This window comes from Ambystoma mexicanum, chromosome 4p, assembly GCF_040938575.1.
Source record: "Ambystoma mexicanum isolate Mex_15411 chromosome 4p, UKY_AmexF1_1, whole genome shotgun sequence".
NCBI lineage: Eukaryota > Metazoa > Chordata > Amphibia > Caudata > Ambystomatidae > Ambystoma > Ambystoma mexicanum.
In genome coordinates this window covers 1,252,430,167-1,252,450,226 of record NC_090927.1, presented here as the reverse complement: position 1 = coordinate 1,252,450,226, position 20,060 = coordinate 1,252,430,167, and the positions used below count along the sequence as shown (strand labels likewise).

At 47.7% G+C, this 20,060-nt stretch overlaps 1 protein-coding gene across 1 annotated transcript in view; it reads left to right on the top strand.

Annotated features, from left to right (window-relative positions):
• LOC138453779 (PHD finger protein 7-like) overlaps positions 1-20,060 on the top strand; it is a 1,510,505-nt gene that overhangs the window by 197,460 nt on the left and 1,292,985 nt on the right. The window contains exon 3 of the mRNA XM_069606924.1: positions 8,304-8,446. Within this exon, the coding sequence (XP_069463025.1) occupies positions 8,325-8,446 (122 nt within the window). The 5' untranslated portion in view covers positions 8,304-8,324. The remainder of the gene's footprint in view (positions 1-8,303; positions 8,447-20,060) is intronic.

The window sequence follows — 20,060 nt, the reverse complement described above, 5'->3', positions numbered from 1 at the left end:
CAAAAAATGCAGTACATTGAGCACCTTTTCCAAGGGGCTCAGTGCTTGGGAGCACAGGGTGGGTGATGTAAGGTAATCTTTCCACTCCGTGACCAGGTCTAACATGATATGAGGTGGAAACCTATACCTGCCATAGACCTGGTCATCAGGCATCCCAAAAAGGCTGGTCCTAGGTAGAAAAATCTGGGCCCTGGCCATCCTCCTCCTCCTGCGGTGTCCCACGATCACTGCTGTGACAAATGGTACATTCATCGTAGCTGTATACATGCGTTTTTTGATCGCGCAGGCTTTTTATGCATTTATTTTTGTGCACGTTGACTTTTACACCAGCTATCCCATGGCGGATGTGTTTCACGAGTTGCACGTATTTTTCTGCGTGCCGGCGAGCTCTGTTCAATTCCATAAATACAGGTTTTTCGCACGTATATGGGCGTTGCAAGGTTTTCACTGTGGTACTTCCCTCGTTACGCCCATATTTTCACTTGTTGTTCCGCATTCCACGTGTTCGCCACTTTTTATGTGACTTTGCAGACATGGGCGGGCCTTCACTTGGAGTCTCGTGCAAGGCGTTCGGGGGGTCACAGTAACTTGTTGGACCGGTGCCGAATCCTCGCAAGTCCCTAGTAAACTCTGCGCATTGTGTCCCATGAATCGACAAACGGGCGCTTGCATGCAATTTCGCACGCAATTCCCCTATTTTCCGTGCAATTAATTTCATGAATCATGCCCATGGCAGTCAAGGAGAACAGCAGAGGAGGTAGGAATGGAACACAGGCTTTTACTGACTGATCCTGCCCGCATTCTGAGCCTCACACTTATTATGAGTATTATACAAAGAGAAATTTGATATATGTCTAAAAATAGAATTTTCTTACCTACTAACCTCTATTTCAGATCTGGAGAGCGTAGAAAATATTCACAAATGATATGTTGAAATAGAAATAGAGGACAGTAGGAAAGCTATTTCTATTTTAGAAATGTATTACATTTCTCTTCATATAATACTCATGATAAGTGTGAGCTAAGAACAGATATTTACATTACATTATAGGACAGCATCAATGAATGTCCCCTGGAAGAAGGATTTTAATCTGAAACGCGCTTTGATCTTTAAAAGCAGTCCATGAAGCTCAACATTATAAAGAAAGATAAAGAGTCATTGTTTTAATAATCTTAAATGTATATATGTTGTAAAAGAAAATTTTGTTAGTGACATTTAATTGAGATGTATTTGAACTAGAAATCTATGTTCTAAAGGTTGTTTGTATTACAAACACATGCCAACAAGTTTTGAATAATGTTGAAAGACAATTAATTGTACATATTAACACTTCTTTAGAAAACTATTACAAGTTCTGTTGAATTAAGTGAAGAGAGTATTCCCGTTTAGAATGCCGGGGATAATAATAGGTTATATTATTGTGATATTACATTTTACCTAATTAATAGAAGTTCTTGCTAGAGAATGCATTATTTCCAGGCACCAGAGCGTCACAAACCCTAATCTGGAGTCCTTCCCTCTCACCCCCCGAGTTACACCCCATAAACATACTGTTGGGCTACAATCAAAGGCGGAGTCAAGCAATCAATTAATCTTTGACATCACTGCTCGCCAATAGTGTGTGCCAGTTCCCCGCCGGTACAGTCCCACATCGAGGGCAGTCCTGACTCAGGTTGTCACGTACCTGCTCCCAAATTTTCGCCAATCCCCCTCCTATATCTGACATCCCATATCACTCTCCCACTTACTCTTGACCACCAACTCCTTTGAGGGGAGTTCACTCTGCAGTGCCTGGTAGATTCAGGAAATCTTGGCTCTCCTCCCGTCCTGTGTGAGCACCACTTGCATCAGCGGGCTTGCACTTGGTTCCTCTGGGATTTTCTTCCATATAGCAGTCAATCGTCTAGTAATCACCCCGTATGTTAAAAAGTGCCCCTTGGGGACCCTCCCGTTTTTGTTATTTTTGATGCTTGGTATATTGTTATTTTTCACTCTTATGTTACATTACAATTTTTTTTTTCAAATGTTGTAATGGGAACCTGTCTTTTATTTTGTTAATGTCTACCATTGTTAGTTTGGTTAAATAATATAACATGAAGGCTCCCAACCCATAACAATCAGCAACTACATGATGCAGAGAGTGCCTTTCATTTACCTATTGTATTTTAACATTAAAAGTATTTTCACTGCTCCCATCATTGAATGGTAGGACATGCCTGACAACATTAGAGTGTGTGTGTGTGTGTGTGTGTGTGTGTGTGTGTGTGTGTGTGTGTGTGTGTGTGTGTGTGTGTGTGTGTGTGTGTGTGTGTGTGTGTGTGTGTGTGTGTGTGTGTGTGTGTGTGTGTGTGTGTGTGTGTGTGTGTGTGTGTGTGTGTGTGTGTGTGTGTGTGTGTGTGTGTGTGTGTGTGTGTGTGTGTGTGTGTGTGTGTGTGTGTGTGTGTGTGTGTGTGTGTGTGTGTGTGTGTGTGTGTGTGTGTCAGTGAGTTCTGTGGTAAGTCACACTCAGGAGACTGACAAGAGGTCATGTTTTGCAACATGGGTTTTATTATACCAAAGAAAATAAGGCCTATCCTGCCCCTACTTCTAGGGCGGTTCTCTGCCCTATCTAAGGAAAATATGAAAGTTTGCTTGTCAGGATGTCTTACATCTAAAATCCAGGCCAAAACCTTATCGTACCTGAGGTCTGTCCCTAAAACTAACACATAAAGTTATCATAAGCTCAACCAGAAAGATATATAAGGGATTTTCTCTCAATCTTATCAATGGTGGCTTGTTTATGACCCCCACCAAAATGTCTCTAAGTCTTCTCTCAGGCCATGTGCCTGATTACACAGTTCAGAGTGTCTCTTTGGTGTTTTCCTTTTCCTGGTGGTGCTTAATCCTGGCCCCCCGCCCAAGTGTCTTTATACTTCTTCACAGGCTGCTTGCCTGGTCGTACAATTCAAGCTTCAGATTTGTTCAGTTTCTCTGTATTCTTTCGTTCTACCTTTGGTAACAATCTCTGTTCCTTTGGCTTGATCTTTAATTACCCAGTCCTAAACTATGGTGTCTCTCACCCCCTCTTGGGGGTTCTCTTCCTTGTCCCTGCTTGGGAGGATTGTTGTCTGCACCTTGCCTGCCTTGGGGTCCTGTTTCTCGCACCACGCCTTGGTGTTCAACCTTCCACACCCTGTCTCAACATCTCCTATTTCTTAGCCCACCTTAGGGTTCCTCTCCCTTTCCTAGCCCTGGGCTCTCTTTCCTTTCGCCCCGCCTTGGAGCACCTACGCAACTTGTCCCTTCTTGTGCTCACAGGATTCTTACCTTCCCTGAATTGCCTGGGTTCTCACCCCTTCTTGTCACATTGGATATCTAGCCCCTTCATGGGAAGTCTGGTTTCTCACTCCTTCTTGGATTGGCTTTTACTTCGCCCTGTCTTGGGCTATCAGGTTTCTCACTCCTTCTTGAATTGGCTTTTACTTCGCCCTGTCTTGAGCTATCAGGTTTCTCACCCCTTCTTGGATTGGCTTGTACCTCACCCTGTCTTGGCTTATCAGGTTTCTCACCCTTCTTGGGTTATCTTGTATTTTGCCCCATCCAGTGCTATTGCAAGGTCTTGCTGCCGTGATCCAGGTGTGTACCTTGTGCTCTGTGGTGACGTTTGTCAGTGGAGGTGTTCTTCCTGCCTACTGCGGAACCACGTTTGGTCCTTCTCGTCGGGTTGCTTGCATCAGTTCCTCCTGTCTTTGGCATCTTCTCCGGTAGCCTGTCGACCGCTTCTGGGCTGGTGAACGTGCCTTACTATTTTGCGTGCCCAAGCTCCACTTGCTCCCGGCACTGGTGAAGGCAGCAATGATGTTCTGCTGGCTTTCTCGCTCGTCCGCTCTCAATAGCATCTGCGTGGTGGTGATTACTGGCTCTGCCACAAAGGGGGACATTCCATCCTCAGTGTTACTCTGCAGGTCTGCGTCTCTCTCTCTCACTCTCTCTCGGTTTCCCTTTGTATCGGTTTCAAAGGATCTTTATGGCGCTTCCTGCAATGCTTCATGCAATGATGGCAATAGTAAAGGGTCCGAAACCACACCAGCCATTTTTAAAGGGCCTTGTACATTATTGCCCTGTTCAACGTCCATATAGCTAACAAACGAATGGGATTCTGTAGGTGAGGGAAGACGAGAAAAACCCTGCTTGGGAATTCCTTGTCCTCTAAGTGGGATTCACCCCCAGTGGGATCCTGCTTGCTCTCACCATAGGGGGTGTTAAGCATAGCAAGCTCACACCCCTAGTAGCACAGAGGGTGGATCACCCCTTGGGAAAAGGGATGAATTCCCAGGATTTGACACAGTTCATTGATAATGTTTATATTAAATGTGTGTTTTACTTGTGTCTGGAAACTTTGAACTGTGCCATTTAATGTAACAATGCATGATAGCGAATGAATTGTTAATTTGGTACGACGTTCTTTCATCGTCAGGCATTTAAAAGCCTGCAGTTTAAACGTGTTTCACAGTTCATCTTATATTTTGGGGGAGTGGGAAAGGGCAGATAACTGGTTGGGGGGTTGGGTATAGGTGAAAATAGGTGCAGGAGGGGGGGAATTTGATGAACTGTCAAACACGTTTGAATTGCGGGCTTTGAAATGCCTGACGATGAAATGACATTGTGGGTGGGCTTTCTTTGCTTACAGATAAGTGCTTCATGTTTATGTATATTGGAACAGGCCGATGTTGGGAGCATGCATCGTAAGTGGTGGTCAGAAGAATGAAACATAAATAAGGCTGCATAGCAAACAGGTGACCATAGGAAACTGGCAGACATTATGAAGTGGAAGCACTAGGAAGTCTCTTCAATGGCAGGTCTACAATCTAGTTTTAATACATGCTTGAATTCCCTAGAATGATTGAGGACATTCCCTGCCCTGAACATGTTGCAAGAAATGAAACTTTAAGCGAAAGAGGGCATTTCTTTAATTAGGAAACTAATAACGAATGGTCTGTCATTAAGCTTCCACCCATAGGATACTCAAACACACTCACCACAGTCAAAAACAGGCCAAACTGTGAAATGGTGAGAAGAGTAGGGTCATGCTTCTCCTGCCAGCCTTAAAACACTTTACAATATTGTATAGGGCCTCTTTGTTTTTGACCTTAGACGTAAACTTGAGCTTGACCCTGTAAGTGTTACGGTTATACTGTTATAACCAAACAAGCAAAACTTGAATACTGACCGGGACCTGGATCAGAGAAAGCAAGGCGCCGCAATTGAGTAATTCCCCTCTAGGCCGTAGGCCCCCTCCCATGCTGGACAACAGTGACTCAGGAACCTAGTCCCCACAGGGAAACCCTCTGGGGAAGAAAACCCTGGACATGATGGTCTTTTGTCAAGATGAGCAGGACAGTGTTGAGTACCTTGAAGCGATGTTTCTTAATGCTGACTTCCTATTAAATAGAAAGGAGGAGGTAGCCAGAGTAATGCAGTGTAGAGATCAGTTCCCAATATTACCTTATCTGCAGCAGGGGGCTCCGGATATATGTGTGAAGGAGGGTTTGTACATGAAGTGGGCAAACTAGAGAAAGTACAAAAGGGATTAGAGCGTTGAGCTTTCCTAGAGCATACAATTAGACAGAAAGAAGTGTTTCCTACCTCAGGACTGCAAAATGTGAGGGCGTAGTGGAAAGTTTCTCGGGAAATAATCAGAGCAGCGAAAATGGATTTGTGAAACCCGAAGGCTGAACAGGAGAGAGGGTTCAGGAATAAGAGCTGTGTTCGCGCAGCGCCGATCAGTGTCTGATATAGTTCTTTGCAGGGAGGGTCTGGCGGGCACCTGATGATTTCCTTGTGCTGCCGAAAGACTTGTAAGCATAAATGAAAATGATATGTGGAAAGAAGGTGTTTCGGAGGGACGGGCATGATAGTGTGTGAAATGCGAAGGCTGAATAACGTTGTACCATTGCCTTGCAACCCGGCTGCTTTCCCAGAAGTAATGCCGCCGTATCTGGACTCATGGGGAAGACAAAGAAGGCTGACAAGGAAGGGCTGAAAAGGGCACAGTGGAAACATTATTAGACAAGCACTAGATAGATAAAAGGTAGAAGACTTTGCATCAAGGAACGAATTTATGGAGCATTGACAAGGAAGAGGTGTGACGCGAGGGCCGGCTGGATTCGCTGAATGATATCGGTCCCTGCTCAGGAAAGTGGAAAGAGATAGCCGTGCCTTAGGGAGAGAAGCTGAACCGCTACACACAGAGAAAGGAGCCATGCTGATAGGTCTGCAGATAGCTACACCGACCCGCCGCCACAGTGACCATTGGCGCAGTCCAGTCGTGACAGTAAAAGATCTTCTTGGGCTATATTTTAGTATCTCAGGGTATTTTGTTGTATTTTTGTTAGCTCTTGGTAATTAATTACGGTAAACCTATCAGGGTATCTTTTTAGTGGTGACACTAACTTCAGAACACTGCCTAATAAGTATTTTTACCAGGGTCACTAACGGTAAATAAATACTGGACTTAGTACACTTTAAATAATGAACTCATCTGGGTGCCCTCTCCTGTGGTATCTTATCTACAATACCACTTTATGTCCTTGTGGCTTGCATCCCAGAATACATTGATCATTTCACATCACAGAATAGTTGTATTCACACACACGCATAGCACCTCTGAAAGGCTCAACTCCCCATAAACAGTTCACCTTATTTTTACCATATGCGTTAATATGAATTACCGCCTGCAGTAAAATTGGCTTATCACCTGTTGGACCTCGGTCTATGTGCACATAGTGAGAATGCTGAGGCTAAGCCAACTTTTTGAATTATTTTTGAATTATTATTCTTTATCAGAAGTTAGAAATATGCAAATTACACAGAATGACAAATAATATCCACGTTGTAATTCAAATATAAGCAAAGTCTTTCCTGCAATCGGTTTCAACACACTCTATTTGCGATAATGTCCAGAGTTCTGCCTGTCATTGGCGTTGAACTTTGCAATAAATTGGCAGAGCAGTTTCTGACACCCTTGAGTTTTATCGCAGCAAAACGTGGAGAAATATGTACACAGTTTTACATGCACGTTTAAAATGTTATTATGCAGCGCCTAAAAATGAAATTACTTATTTAACCCTACGCTGCCTAGAATCAATCGTACACCACGTGCTCCTGAATTACTGCATAATTACCTAGATTCAGCAGGCGATATTCCCTGACTGAGCTTGGAAGTAACCCACCAAGTTCTTCCTCAGCCTTTCTGCTTGCCGCGCCACTAAGGGTTAACCACAGATAAGGGTGCTTGAGACTGCAACTCTTCTAAGGACTGCCAACCCAGGAGAGTGACAGAAAGCCCAGGAACCAACTCTCTCTCTGCCAGTCCTTCAGCTCCCTGTGCCATTGAGGGAGTGAATGCCCCAGCACTTTCTGCTCCAGCCCTTTTTTTAAAACTCATGTGCCATTCAAAGAACCTCCCCTTGACAAACCAGCCCATTAAATAGCACATGGTTTCCTTTGTGCCTTTGACCTAGGTTTAAGCTGCAGCGCTGAATAAAAATGTTACATTCATCCGTCGCTATTTCCTCCTTTTTCATAAATGAAAAATGGAGTCAGTTTGAATAAATCGACTTGCATCTCAACCCTGTCACATATTCACTGCAAAACTAATTTAATTCCACTTTTCCTACATTTCCAGTTGACTTTGCACAACTCAAATATGTTTACATTTTATGAAATGGGCCACTTTACCCCAATGCACCTATGTTTTGCACTCATAAGCAATGGTCTAAATTGCATTGAATATTAGTAGGGGAGTAGGTAATTGCTCTTGGGATATTAGTAGAATTAGTATGTTAATTTTAGTTTCATTGCATTTAGTCCATTGATGTGGTGTGATGCAAATGATAACATCTGTTGTGCAGGGTCAAATTCAAATTGACTGACATGTACTTTATGCGTTATAATACTGCCATTTATTAGGCACAGCTTGAGCCTCGCACATGAGTCTCAGAACGTTGGCCCTAGTTAAAATTCAAACCTTTGCTAAAATGTGGATGATGAAATGTGAAGCTACCTTGTTGAAATTCAGAATAGGAAAAAGTATTTCCCTACAACCCCCAGCTAACATATGATCTTAAACTGGGCTTTATTCACTATTATCCTAGTATGATTCAGGCACAAACTTGATATTTGATTGAGTCATATTAGGGTCGAACCTTAGGGATGGGCCTTGTGTAAAATTGGGCAGCTTCTTTTATAAACATTGTAACAATAGTTTAGCTTTTTGATACTATCCACCACTAAACTAAACATGTTTCCATTTTTTACATAGCTTGTGGCAGGCCTGCTGAATATGGTCGTTTACAAATCAATCTTATTGCTCACCTTCCTTGGCAGTGCTGCTTTGGCAGTATTTAAAGCTTCACAAGCTGGACAAAGACCACTATTAAGAATGTCACCCATCTTAAGCGGCAGGTAAGTTACATTTACACCTCACCAATATGGCCTTGTGCTTTTGGCAAGGTTAGCATGTAGACTTTAATATTAGATCTGCCTACACATACTGATTGCCGTGCTCCTCGTGAAATATAATTTATTGCCCATGATTAATAACTGCATTACTTGAATCCAGATGCAAAGTTATATTTTAGTGCAACCTGTCTATTTTCTTATTATAAGCACTACTGTAGGCCAAGGAAATGTATTTGTATGTGCATTTCCTACCTGAGGCGTGTGTGAAGGGTTTCCATCTGCTAGGGGGAATCTCCCAGAATTTTGAAATTTCAGAAGCTCTTCTAAGTAGAGACTGCCATGAAAGTCAGTTCTTCTAAACAGTCTCACTTTCATACAGCTCTCTGTGTTTTAAAAAATGGTGTTAGTGAGTTTCTACCCAGATGGGCCTGCCGTTCTATTTGATGTATAATTGAACTTACCAACATCCATACTTAGGACACCCCATGTATACTTTCTGCTGTGAATCAGTAATTGGCATGTCATCAGCTCTTAGGACAGACACAGTGCCAAGAGGTAAACATTTAAGGTTTCATGCTACTAGCCAGCATATAAATTAACACCCCCCTCAATTCTCCACATAAATACAGAAAACTATTTCTTACTGGTCAAGTGTCAATTATCACTTGCCAATAGCTAGTGGCGACTACACATTTTGTGGCCTGCAATGCCTAACATAAAAGTGTGCACAGCAAGGAAATGTGCCGTTAAAGAAGCTGAGTAACAGTTTCCCATGTAGGTGCCCTTAAGTGTCCCTAAGACATGGGTCTGAAACCTTTGGCTCGCCAGATGTTTTGCACTACAATTTTCAGCAGCCCTGGCATGCATCATAATCAGTGATGAGGGATCAATAGATGTGCAGTCCAAAACATCTGGAGATCCATGGGTTAAAAACCCCTGCCCTAAGTGACGCTTTCACATTATACAGCTGTCTATTGACCCATTGTACCTTATTACTGCAGTATAGCAAGGTGGGAGAAAGTATGATGTGGAATCACCATGCTTCATAGGATAAATCCTGTCAACCGGATCACCCAATAATACCACTGGATCCAGTTGTAATTGTACCCCTGTTATATCTTTAATTAGGGCCAGGACCTCCTTCCAAAAAAACAGCCTTTCCGCATGTCCATCAGAGATAAATGAAGACCGCCCTAGCTCCACAATTCCTCCAACAGAAAGGGGGGTTGGCCAGGTCTATTTTGTGTAGACGGGCAGGGGGGGGGGGTCATATACCACCTGTATAGTATTTTATACGCAACCTCCTTATTCGTCACTCATTTGGTGGCTGTATCAGCGCTTTGCCATATCCTGACCCACAATTCAAAAGATGATCCTGTACATCTTTATCCCAACAATCCACATATTGGAACCTGTTTGAGGGTCTAGAGCCATCCAGAAGCCGGTAAAACATTGAAATGTACTTCCTACGCATACCCTTGAACAGTGAGGTTTCCAAAGCCAAGGGCTGACAAGTGCCAATTCCTTATTTATTTATTTTAAATGTTGTAAACGGCACACGCCCATGGGCCTCAGAGCGCACATAAAAGACAGATAGATACAACGGGAGTCGGGGATCAGGCAGCGGGAGACGGGAGAAGAAAACTAAATTCAGCCTGGGTTGAGGTTGAACAGGTGAGTTTTTATTTACTTCTTGAAGAGCCCCAGGTTATCAGCCACACGTATATGCCTGGGAAGTAAGTTCCATTGTAAAGGAGCCTGAGTATCGAAGGAGGTCCCTCCGAATCGCGCCAGCTTGTATCTGGGCTGAGTAAATGTGGAATGGGCAGAGGAGCGAAGATGCCTTCCTCCTAAATGGATCTTTACTCAATCAATGAGATATGTTGGGCAGGCATTGGAGAGATTTTTGAAAGACAGTGTCAGGATCTTGTGGGTGATCCTGTGCTGGATAGGCAGCCAGTGGAGTCCTGGCATCTGAGACGTGCGCACTTCTCCAGCATGGGGTCTGGCATGGATTCACATGAATATTCCCCGTCGTCAGGCCAGGAATCCTCGGTATAGAAAAAAATCAGTTTCGTTTCTGATCTGTCTTTCTTAGTAGTAACCAATCACTGGTCTCTGGGTCATACTGCCCCCAGCCAATGACTGCCTTCTCCCTAAGCCCCGCCTCTGGCAGTCATCCTCAGATTCTTACCACACGTTCAAGTGTTGGGAATCCTCGTGCTTAGCTCTCGAGCTTTTGCTGCGTTTTTTGCGCTTTTTCAGAAGATTTTTCTCATTTTTCGGTTAAATAGAGCCTCAAGCTCCACCGTTTCTACATCCGATCAACGGGGATCCGTTTCGGAGTTTTCTACGCCCCTCAAGGGTGAAGATTTCGTCGAGTTACGCTTTTGGGGGATTCCAGAAGTTCCAAGGCCTACCCCGGACATGGCCCAGGAGAAAGGAAGCTCGACGCCCGGGAAGCTGTTCAGGACCTGCCCTGGATGCCAGCTTCAGAATGTTTTCAAGGAGGACGAGCATTCGTTATGCCTCTACTGTCTGCATGAGGACAAGACGCACACAGAGAAGGAATGTGCGTTTTGTGGGAACATGTCGGAGCGGACCATGAAGGATCGCCAACTCCGTCTCGCCAACTGGCTGGAAGGGAAGAGCCCGTCAGGCGAGAAGAAGAAAAAGAAGTCCGAGCGGTCTTCTAAGTCCTGTGAGGGCGCCCCAGCGACGGGGGCCCAACAAAAGGCCAAGCACCGCAAGTCCGCAGGCACCGGGAGCGCCGAACGGTCGGGCTCCTTGGCTGCCAGGCAGGGCGCATCCTCCCCGGCGCCATCAACCACGAGCCAACGCTCTGGCTCGGGTAAGAGGAAGTCCGAGAACCCGGCGAAGCTTCTGGAGAGGCCCTGGTCGATCTCGAAGATTCCGGCAGAGGGGGAGCGAGGCTCAGACCCTCCCCCCAAGGTGAGGGCCCCAGGCGTACAGAAGGTGACGATGGCCTTAATTCACCCTGCTAATACCTCAATTGAGGATGTCGCAGAGGCCCTGGCTCAGCCTGTGGAGGCTACGCCAGTGGAGGCGACCTCAGGACCCAGAGTCTCCCTGCCACCGCAGAGGGAGTCGTCTTTCAGGCCCATTGAGAAGACCTCCACAAAGTCCTCGTTGGAAAAGGTGGGGGAGGGGCAGGTGGCCATCGTGGATACGGACACGACCTCTGAAGAAGAGCTCATCGAAGTTGTGGAAGAGGCCCAGCCCACCGGGAGGGATCCCGACGAGGGCGACGACGAGAGCGACAGTGTCGACGACAAGGTTCCTCAAGAGCCCTTGCGCCCGTCATTTCCGATGCTGCAGGACACTTCGGCGGCCATTTTGCCAGCGATTCAGTCCATATGCTCGGAGATAAGGACAAGGTTGCCCCTCCCCCTGACGGAGGTACAGGAGCCAGACCCGACGGGGGAACCGGAGCCAGGACCTTCGGAAAGTCCACCGCATAAGAGGAGGAGGATGAATCCTACGCCACCTCTCCCACCTCTGTGGCCTGCTCTGCCTTCCCCCCCAGTCTACTACCCACGGGGATGATACAGGCACGGACACGGCTACGACAGGTACAGATGACGACGGAGGCGACGACGGGACGTGTTCCCCGTCTCCCCCTGCTCCAGCGTCTCCGCCCAACAAGATTGGATCCTTTCATGCCATGATTTCCAGGGCATCCAAGGTCTTCCAGCTCTGCCCAGAAGAGAAGAAGAAGGAAGGGTTCCTTTACCAACGGCGCAAGGCTAAAAGGAAGACGGTCCTCGCTGTACCACTTCTTCATGACATCTGGGATGAGGGGCTCGCCCTCCTCAAGAACCCTGCCATGGCACCGGCAAAGAGGGACCGGTACGAGAAGAAGTACCGGGTCCCCGACGCTGCCCCCTTGTGCCTTCGGGCACAACCTACCCCAGATTTGGTCGTCTCGGCGGCAAAGAAGAAGAAAGCTGGGGGGGGGCATCGGCCTCGACATCAACTTCTCCGCCGGACGGCGTGGGCAGGAAGCTGGACACGATGGGACGACGGGTCATCTGATCCGCAGCGACGACTATCAAGGCGGCCAACGCCCTGGCTATCGTAGCCCCTACAACAGGGAGTTGTGGTTCAAAAGCGCCCCTCTGTTGGACTTCCTTCCGGACGCCAAAAGGGCTGAGGCCCTTGAAATCCTACAGGAAGGTGAGGTTGCTTCGGACCACGGTGGCAACGGACATCGCCGACACCGGTTTACGTCAGTTGGGCAACGGCGTTTGCCTGAGACGACGAGGATGGCTCAAGGCGACGGATTTCCGCCAGGACGTACAAACCAAGGTTTTGGACATGCCCTTCGACTGGAACCACCTGTTCGGGAAGGCGGTTGATGCGTCCCTTCAGGCCATCAAGACAGACACAAAGACTGCCCGGGCTCTGGGAGGGCTCCAACAGCGACGGCCGTCTTTTCGGAGCTCCGGAGGCAGACAAGGTGCCTCCAAAGGATCCGGCAGTGGCTCCTCCACGTACCGCCAAGCGGCAAGATCTTCGTCCCAGGAAGCCTACAGGGGACGCGGCAAGTCAGGTGGTGCCCATCGTCGTCGACAGGGAGGTCAAGGAGGCAAGGCGGCCTCCAAACAAGATTGAACCGACCGTGGGGTCGGGCCCCCGCCGAAGCACCCCGGTGGGAGGCCGGCTGGCGAGGTTCATCAGCGTGTGGGAGTCCATTTCCACCGACCGTTGGGTGCTGGCCGCCCTGTCCCAAGGGCACGCCCTCGAGTTTCAGAAGAAGTGCCCTCGCGTTCCACCCGTGGCCAGGAAGGAAAATCACGTCCCTCAACTACTGTTGGAAGTAAGGGCGATGCTCAAGAAGGGTGCCATCAAGCTCGTCACAAAGAGGCTTCGGGGCTCCGGAGTTTACTCAACGTACTTCCTCGTGAAAAAGAAGACAGGAGGATGGCGCCCCATCCTGGACCTGCGACTACTGAACAAGTACGTCAAGGCACAGAAGTTCCGGATGGTCACCCTCCAGCAGGAGGAGGGCGATTACCTGTCGTCGTTGGACTTGGAGGATGCGTACTTCCACATCCCCATTCTAAAAAGACACCGAAAGTTCCTCAGGTTCGTGGTCCAAGGGCGGCACTACCAGTTCAAGGCCCTCCCGTTCGGATTGAAGTCGGCACCCAGGGTGTTCACCAAGTGCCTCGCACCGGTGGCGGCGCAGCTGCGCCTACAGGGGATCCACGTATACCCCTACCTGGACGACTGGCTCATCCGGGCAAGGACAAGGGAGCTCGCCGTGGAGCACACTGCGAAGACCGTCCAGCTGCTCATGGACCTGGGATTCTCCATCAACTTTCCAAAATCCCACCTGGTTCCATCGCAAGTCGCCCTGTTTCTGTGAGCCAAGCTCGACACAGTGGCGCTGCTGGCCTCGCCGTCGGAGGAAAGGACCAGGACAATTCTGGGCAAGGTGCAGCGTCTGCTGGCCATGGACATGGCCAGGGTAAGATCTATCAAGTCCCTCCTCGGGATGATGTCCTCCTGCATTTATCTGGTGCGCCTTTGCAGGCTTTGGATGCGCCCCTTACAAGAGTTCCTCGACGCCCGCTGGGTCCAGTCGACGGGCAGCTTCGAGGACAGGATCCCTCTCAACGAGACGTTCCGTCAGGCGCTCCGGTGGTGGGGGACCCGCTCTCATCTGTCGGCGGGCACGGACTTTCAGACCCCAGCTCACCAGGTGACGGTGACGACGGACGCCTCCCTGGAAGGTTGGGGAGCGCACTCCGGAGATCTTCACGCGAGAGGCCTTTGGCTCCCAGAGGAGAAGTCACTCCACATCAACATCTTGGAGCTCCGCGCAGTGTTCTGGGCCCTCAGGTCTTTTCTTCCGTCCCTCAAGGGAAAGGTGGTGAGGATCTTCACTGACAACACCACCACGGTGTTCTACATCCGGAAGCAGGGCGGAACCAGATCCCCTGCCCTATCCAAGGAAGCCCAGGATCTGTGGCATTGGGCCGTCGCCCAAGGGATGTTTCTGGTGCCTGGCAGGAATAAAAAACACGATCGCTGACTACCTCAGCAGAGTGCTGCGCTCGTGCCACGAGTGGGAACTACGCCAGGATCAAGTGGATCGTCTCTTCCGATGATGGGGCGAACCCCAGAGCCTTGGTTCTGGGTGCCCACACATCTTGGAGGCTCTTTCCTACATCTACTGGCCTGCAGAGTGTGGTGCTGCTCCCCGTGGGACCCCAAATAGCCTAACAACTGCCCACACACCACTGTGGTCTCCTGGATGCGCTCCTGCCGCGTGTTGAGGTGCATAGTGACATCCCCATGCTTACCCATCCAGGGGCATTCCTCTTGACTGCCCTTGTGTGGTGTGTCCTCCCCTCGCTCTCTGGGCTTCTCCTCCCCGCGGTGTGGCAACACAGTGGCTTCCTAACTGACCCATGGAGACTTCCCTGGGCAGGACTGGGATCTGCATTGATTGAAGTGGCACTGGCTGAGCGCTGAGCCATCTCTTCTCACCTTACCCTCATCAACAGTCCACACAAAGTTGCTCCCTGCTCAGTGCCCCCTGCAGCCTCATCGCGTCTTATGTGCACCCACAACGCAACACGATGGGTAACAACAAGAAACAGGCTAAAATTGACCAATTTTCACGCCAGGACTAGTCCTCCCCTCCACCTGCCATGGCTTCTACCTCAACCACTATAGACATAGCCACCCTGAAGCAAACTTTACAACCTGGGTGCTAAAATTGATACGCTGACATGCAGGGTGGAAACCTCAGCCATTTAAATTGAACTATGTGGCCGCATGACCGAGGTTGCGCAACACATTGGGGTCACTGTGCTACAACCATCAGTGAAGCGGTGTGAGGCCAAAAATGACAATCTAGAGGGGGGATCACGCAGGAACAATATCTGCATTGTGGGGGTCCCCAAATCCACTCATATCGACAAAATGGAAGTGTCCAGTGAGAAACTCCTCATTGACATACTTGGGCACCCCCCACTATCCAAAATGTTCTTAATCGAGAGGGCCCATCGCTCCTTCGCCCCAAACCTCCCCCTGATGCTCCTGACAGACCCATCTTCGCAAGGATCCTCAATTACATGGACAGAGGCACCTTCCTCAGGACGGCAAGGGACAAGGGACAAGGGCGAGTTAAGATATGGGTCATTGATCATCAGACTGTTCCCTGACTTCAACCCACAGGTGCAGTAACAGAGGATGTTGTTTCAGGCGGTTAAAAACAAACTCGGGCAGAAGAATTTGCGATATGCTATGATGTTCCCTGCCAAGCTCTGTGTTGTCCACAACAGCAAAACTTGGTTCTTCACAAACCCATCAGCTGCGGACCGTTTTGCATCTGAATTAACTGATCCGCCCGAGCCCCAACTGGACCCCAAACATTGACTGAGGCTCTCTACCCTCTCCTTGTTGTGATTCTTGTCCTTAGATGGTTGGCCATACCAGTTAACTCTCCTATGTGTGGGCGCCCTCTCATCCCACTGTATCCTCCATTGCGCCCCATATTAGCTGTTGCAACTCTAGCATGAATGGGGTTTTCGTCTGCTCCACAATAGGTCTATACTGTGTTTTGTTGCTAGACATTCAAGCTATGTGGCCGCGATTGGTGTAGTCACTGAGTCTTGTTTCTTGAGTGGTTTTCTTTTTTTTCTTCAGTTGGTATGGGAACTATGCCGGTATGTTGGTGCTTCTGGCGTGGGTTGGGGTGGCTAAGGGTGTTGTTTTAAGTTTAAGGTGCTTACATGATTATTGTCTTATGTTGCAAAATAACATATTGAATGGATACTAGTGGTGTCTGGGTAAGTATAATAATTGCTTGTCACTATGTTCATTCCAGTGTACCATATTGATGACCATATGTCTGCTCGACCATGAGTGGTGATTCCCTAAATATGTCTTAGAATATCAGGGGGGTTACCAGCAGTAAGACATTTCGATTGGTGATTAATCATGCCAAGATGCACAGTGTCAATGTTCTGTGTCTACAGGAGACACATCTGCCCACGGACGTACTGCTCCCAGTGGCTAGGGGCTGGAGGGTACATCGTTATGGGGCCCCCTTCTCATCTCAGTCTAGGGAGTTGCAATATACATACATCAGTCCTTGCAATTCCGCCCGCATGAGAAAGTTTACGATGAGGAGGGGCGCTATATTTTTCTTGCATTAGAATGCCTAGGGTTGAAGATTTTGTTTAATAATGTTTATGCACCAAACGTGGAATCGCCTGAATTCTTTCAAACTTGCGTTGCCATGATCCATACATTTCCTACATATGAAGTGATGTGGCTGGGGAACTTTAATTTGGCACTGTCACCAGATTTGGATTAGTCTTCGACAACACAAACAGTACTTCCTAAAGCAGCCACTAACTGGGGGTATATAGCCGAGTCCTTTGGGCTGGAGGATATATGGAGACATATGCATCCCGATATAAAAGAGTTTTAGTTTTTCTCTGAGGCCCATAGCACCACGTCCAGGATAGACTACATTTTGTTGTCTGTCCCCCTGGCCAGTGCGACACAGCTTACCACAATGTTACTAAGAACACTACCCGATCATTCCATTGTTCTGGCTGTTATCTCGGTCCCTGACTCTCCACTTGAAACACTTGTGTATAGGTGTGCTATAAATGTCATATCATGTCCACGGCATCTCCCACACTGGCGTTTCCGCCCAACACTCTGGAGGAATACGGTGTTCCGGAATGGAATACAGGGGGACATTCTCGAATATTTCCTTACCAACGCTGACTCTGTCCCCGACTTTAGACTGATCTGGGAGGCCTTTAAGGTGTTCATAAGGCGATGCTGCATTTCCAAGGAGGGTGGGGTCCTTAAATCTTTGAGGACGACCTTCCGTCATCTAGAAAATTAGATTAAAGAACTGGAACATAAACCGTCTCTAGACATGGACTCACAGGTTGATAAACTGCTAGCAGATAAGCGTCTTCAGCATTCCGAGAAAACACATAGGGAAGAGAAACACGTGGGAGACCCGGTTCTTGCAACCAAATATGTAGACCCAGTTGCACTGTTGCCTGGGCGATCCGTAAAGACAGGGGACAGGGAGGGATACTGGAGGTATCTAAGACCTGGTCCGGGACCTGTTACGGGAGACTGGTAAAATCAATAAGGTATTTTGTGATTATTATAGTCAACTGTATTCATCTCAACCGTCCGTCTCCTCAGATGAAATCCGATCATATCTTGACCTTGTTGCCCTATGTTGGCTTGACCCGCACAAGCAGATCTGATGAACGCCCCCCCCCCCCCACCAAACCCCTCCCCACGTTGAAGAAATCTTTAAGGTTATCAGGGAATGTTAGGCAGAATCCCCTGCAGTTCCCTTAGGGAGCACTACAGAAGATTAGGACTACAAGTATATTCAATAAATCCCCTTTGGTATCAGTCTGTACCACAAAGATTTAGTTGGTAGCTGCGGCTGAACAGTCAGACTTATCTCAAGAGGGTGATGAGCAGTATTCAGGGTTTACACAATAGGGCTACAGTACTATGGTACAAGGAAACACTGACCAAAGCTTTGTGTCCAAATGAATATATATATTTATTTTACACACTCTTAACTCAACACACAAATCACTATCATTAAAGCAAATTAAAAGAGTCAAGAAAAGTATACACAACTCCCAATTTATATTGTAGACAAGTTTGAGCAAGAATGAAAACTGAGCAAAATGGCACAGTGTAAACCAAGCAGAAATGGCACTCTAACAATTTCTTCAGAGGGAGGGAAAGGTCAAGTTATACAGGGTTAGACTCCTAAATACACCAGCAACACTTCCCAATTGGATTGTCAACAAGTTAGGCAAGGCAGTACTTAAGCATAAGCAATACTTAGGTGAAAACCGAGCAAAATGGCACTTCAACAATACATAAAGGGGAGGAAAGGTGGGTATAAGAGTTTAGGTGCACCAACACATTTCTTTATGAAAAGCAATCTAGAGAAGGCAGTTGTAACAGAAATAGCCAGAGTCAATAGGCCTGTGCCAGAGTCAATGGTACAGGGCAATGTGCCCAGGATCAAACGTTTCTAGTAGCTGCAGTCAAGTCTTTGTTTAATGGTTTGAAAAGGAGGGTGCAGAAGATAAAAAGATAATGTTAGACGCCGGGGGTGGCCAACCCAGAATGTAAGTAAAGGATTTAAAACACTGTTAGCAGTACCCAACGAAACGGGAGGCCTGGCGGAACAATGTACCTTAAAAGTGGATGAGGCTCCTGCAGCGGCGGTAGTTCCTGCAGTTTGGGAGATCCAGCAGAGGAAGAGAGGCTCTCATTGTGGAGGAAGGTTCGAGTCACTGCACTGCCCAGGGAAGAAGCCAGCCGCAGTGATGCCAAAACAGAATAAAAGGTACGCTCCTTTAAATTGTGGTCGTGGTGGACGGGTGCCTGGCTATCCGGTCTCCTAGTGCTTGCCACTGGCGATTCGACCAAGGCAGGTCCGGGAAGGCGATTAGCGAACTGGTTGGCCCCGCCAGCTCAAGGGAAGAAGGCTCTTGCACGTGAAGCTCTTCTCTGGTCGTTGGAGAAAAGTGGTGAGGATCTGCATCAAGGCTTCACCGGTGGTTCAGTCGTTGCAGATGTCTTCGGCTTCTCTCCTCTTCGGATTTCTTAGGTCCAGTGGCGACGTCTGTCTTCCAGTCTGCAGGTCCCTGCTTTTATGCAGAAAAACCCCCATTCATACAGCCTAGCTGTCACTCACACAGCAGGGTGGTTATTCTGGCGGGATAACCCCCCAGCCTATCAGGGCAGAGTGCGACTTGGGTTGCTTAGGCAACCCTGTCCAGCGTGCCTGTTCCCCCTCCCACACATCCTGTCTACCCCAGACTCACTGGCGCCGAAAGGAGGGCTTCTGTGCAGAAGCCCGCCTAAAGGACGAACAAAGGATCCCCGACCTGGGTCAGGATTACAGAGAAAGACACGAGAAAGAAATATTATCAAAGATCTGGCAATAAAACTCCACCGGAGTAAAGTTAGTATTAAAATAATCCAGCGGTATGTTAAAGGCTATCATAAAAAGTGGTAGCCTCGAACAATGGGAAAAGCCCATAGGAAAATATTTGCGTTTCAATATTAACGGTAGTAACCACTGCCACCAGCCAGAAACTTTGGAGAGAGGGACTGGACAGTACCCTCTCGAAAATGAACACCAGGGAAAAACTATTAACCCTTCCCAGTACCTCCATAGTAAGATGGTGTGTACTGGTTTTGTTCATAACTATTGACTAGCAAAGTCAATGGTAACTTTGCATGCCCTGGGAGACAGTAGTCAGTCCCAGGGTATGGAGTCTATGTTTGGGGGTCACTATGACACCCCTGTGTTACTGCACTGAGGGTGCTGTGTAAGACACATGTAAAAAGATGATAATTATGGAGTGAGAAAAAAACTCCATAGCCCATAAGCACAAAAATAGCCTGAAACAAATATAAAAATACAATTAAGAGTGGGAAAAAGAGTCTCACTCTTAGTAGGAGTAAAAAAATAAACCCCTGAAATCCAGCAAAGCTGCTGGGGGACTCTATAGGTCAGGGAAATTACCCTTTTAAGAGAATTCTCCCAAACAGGGATCTT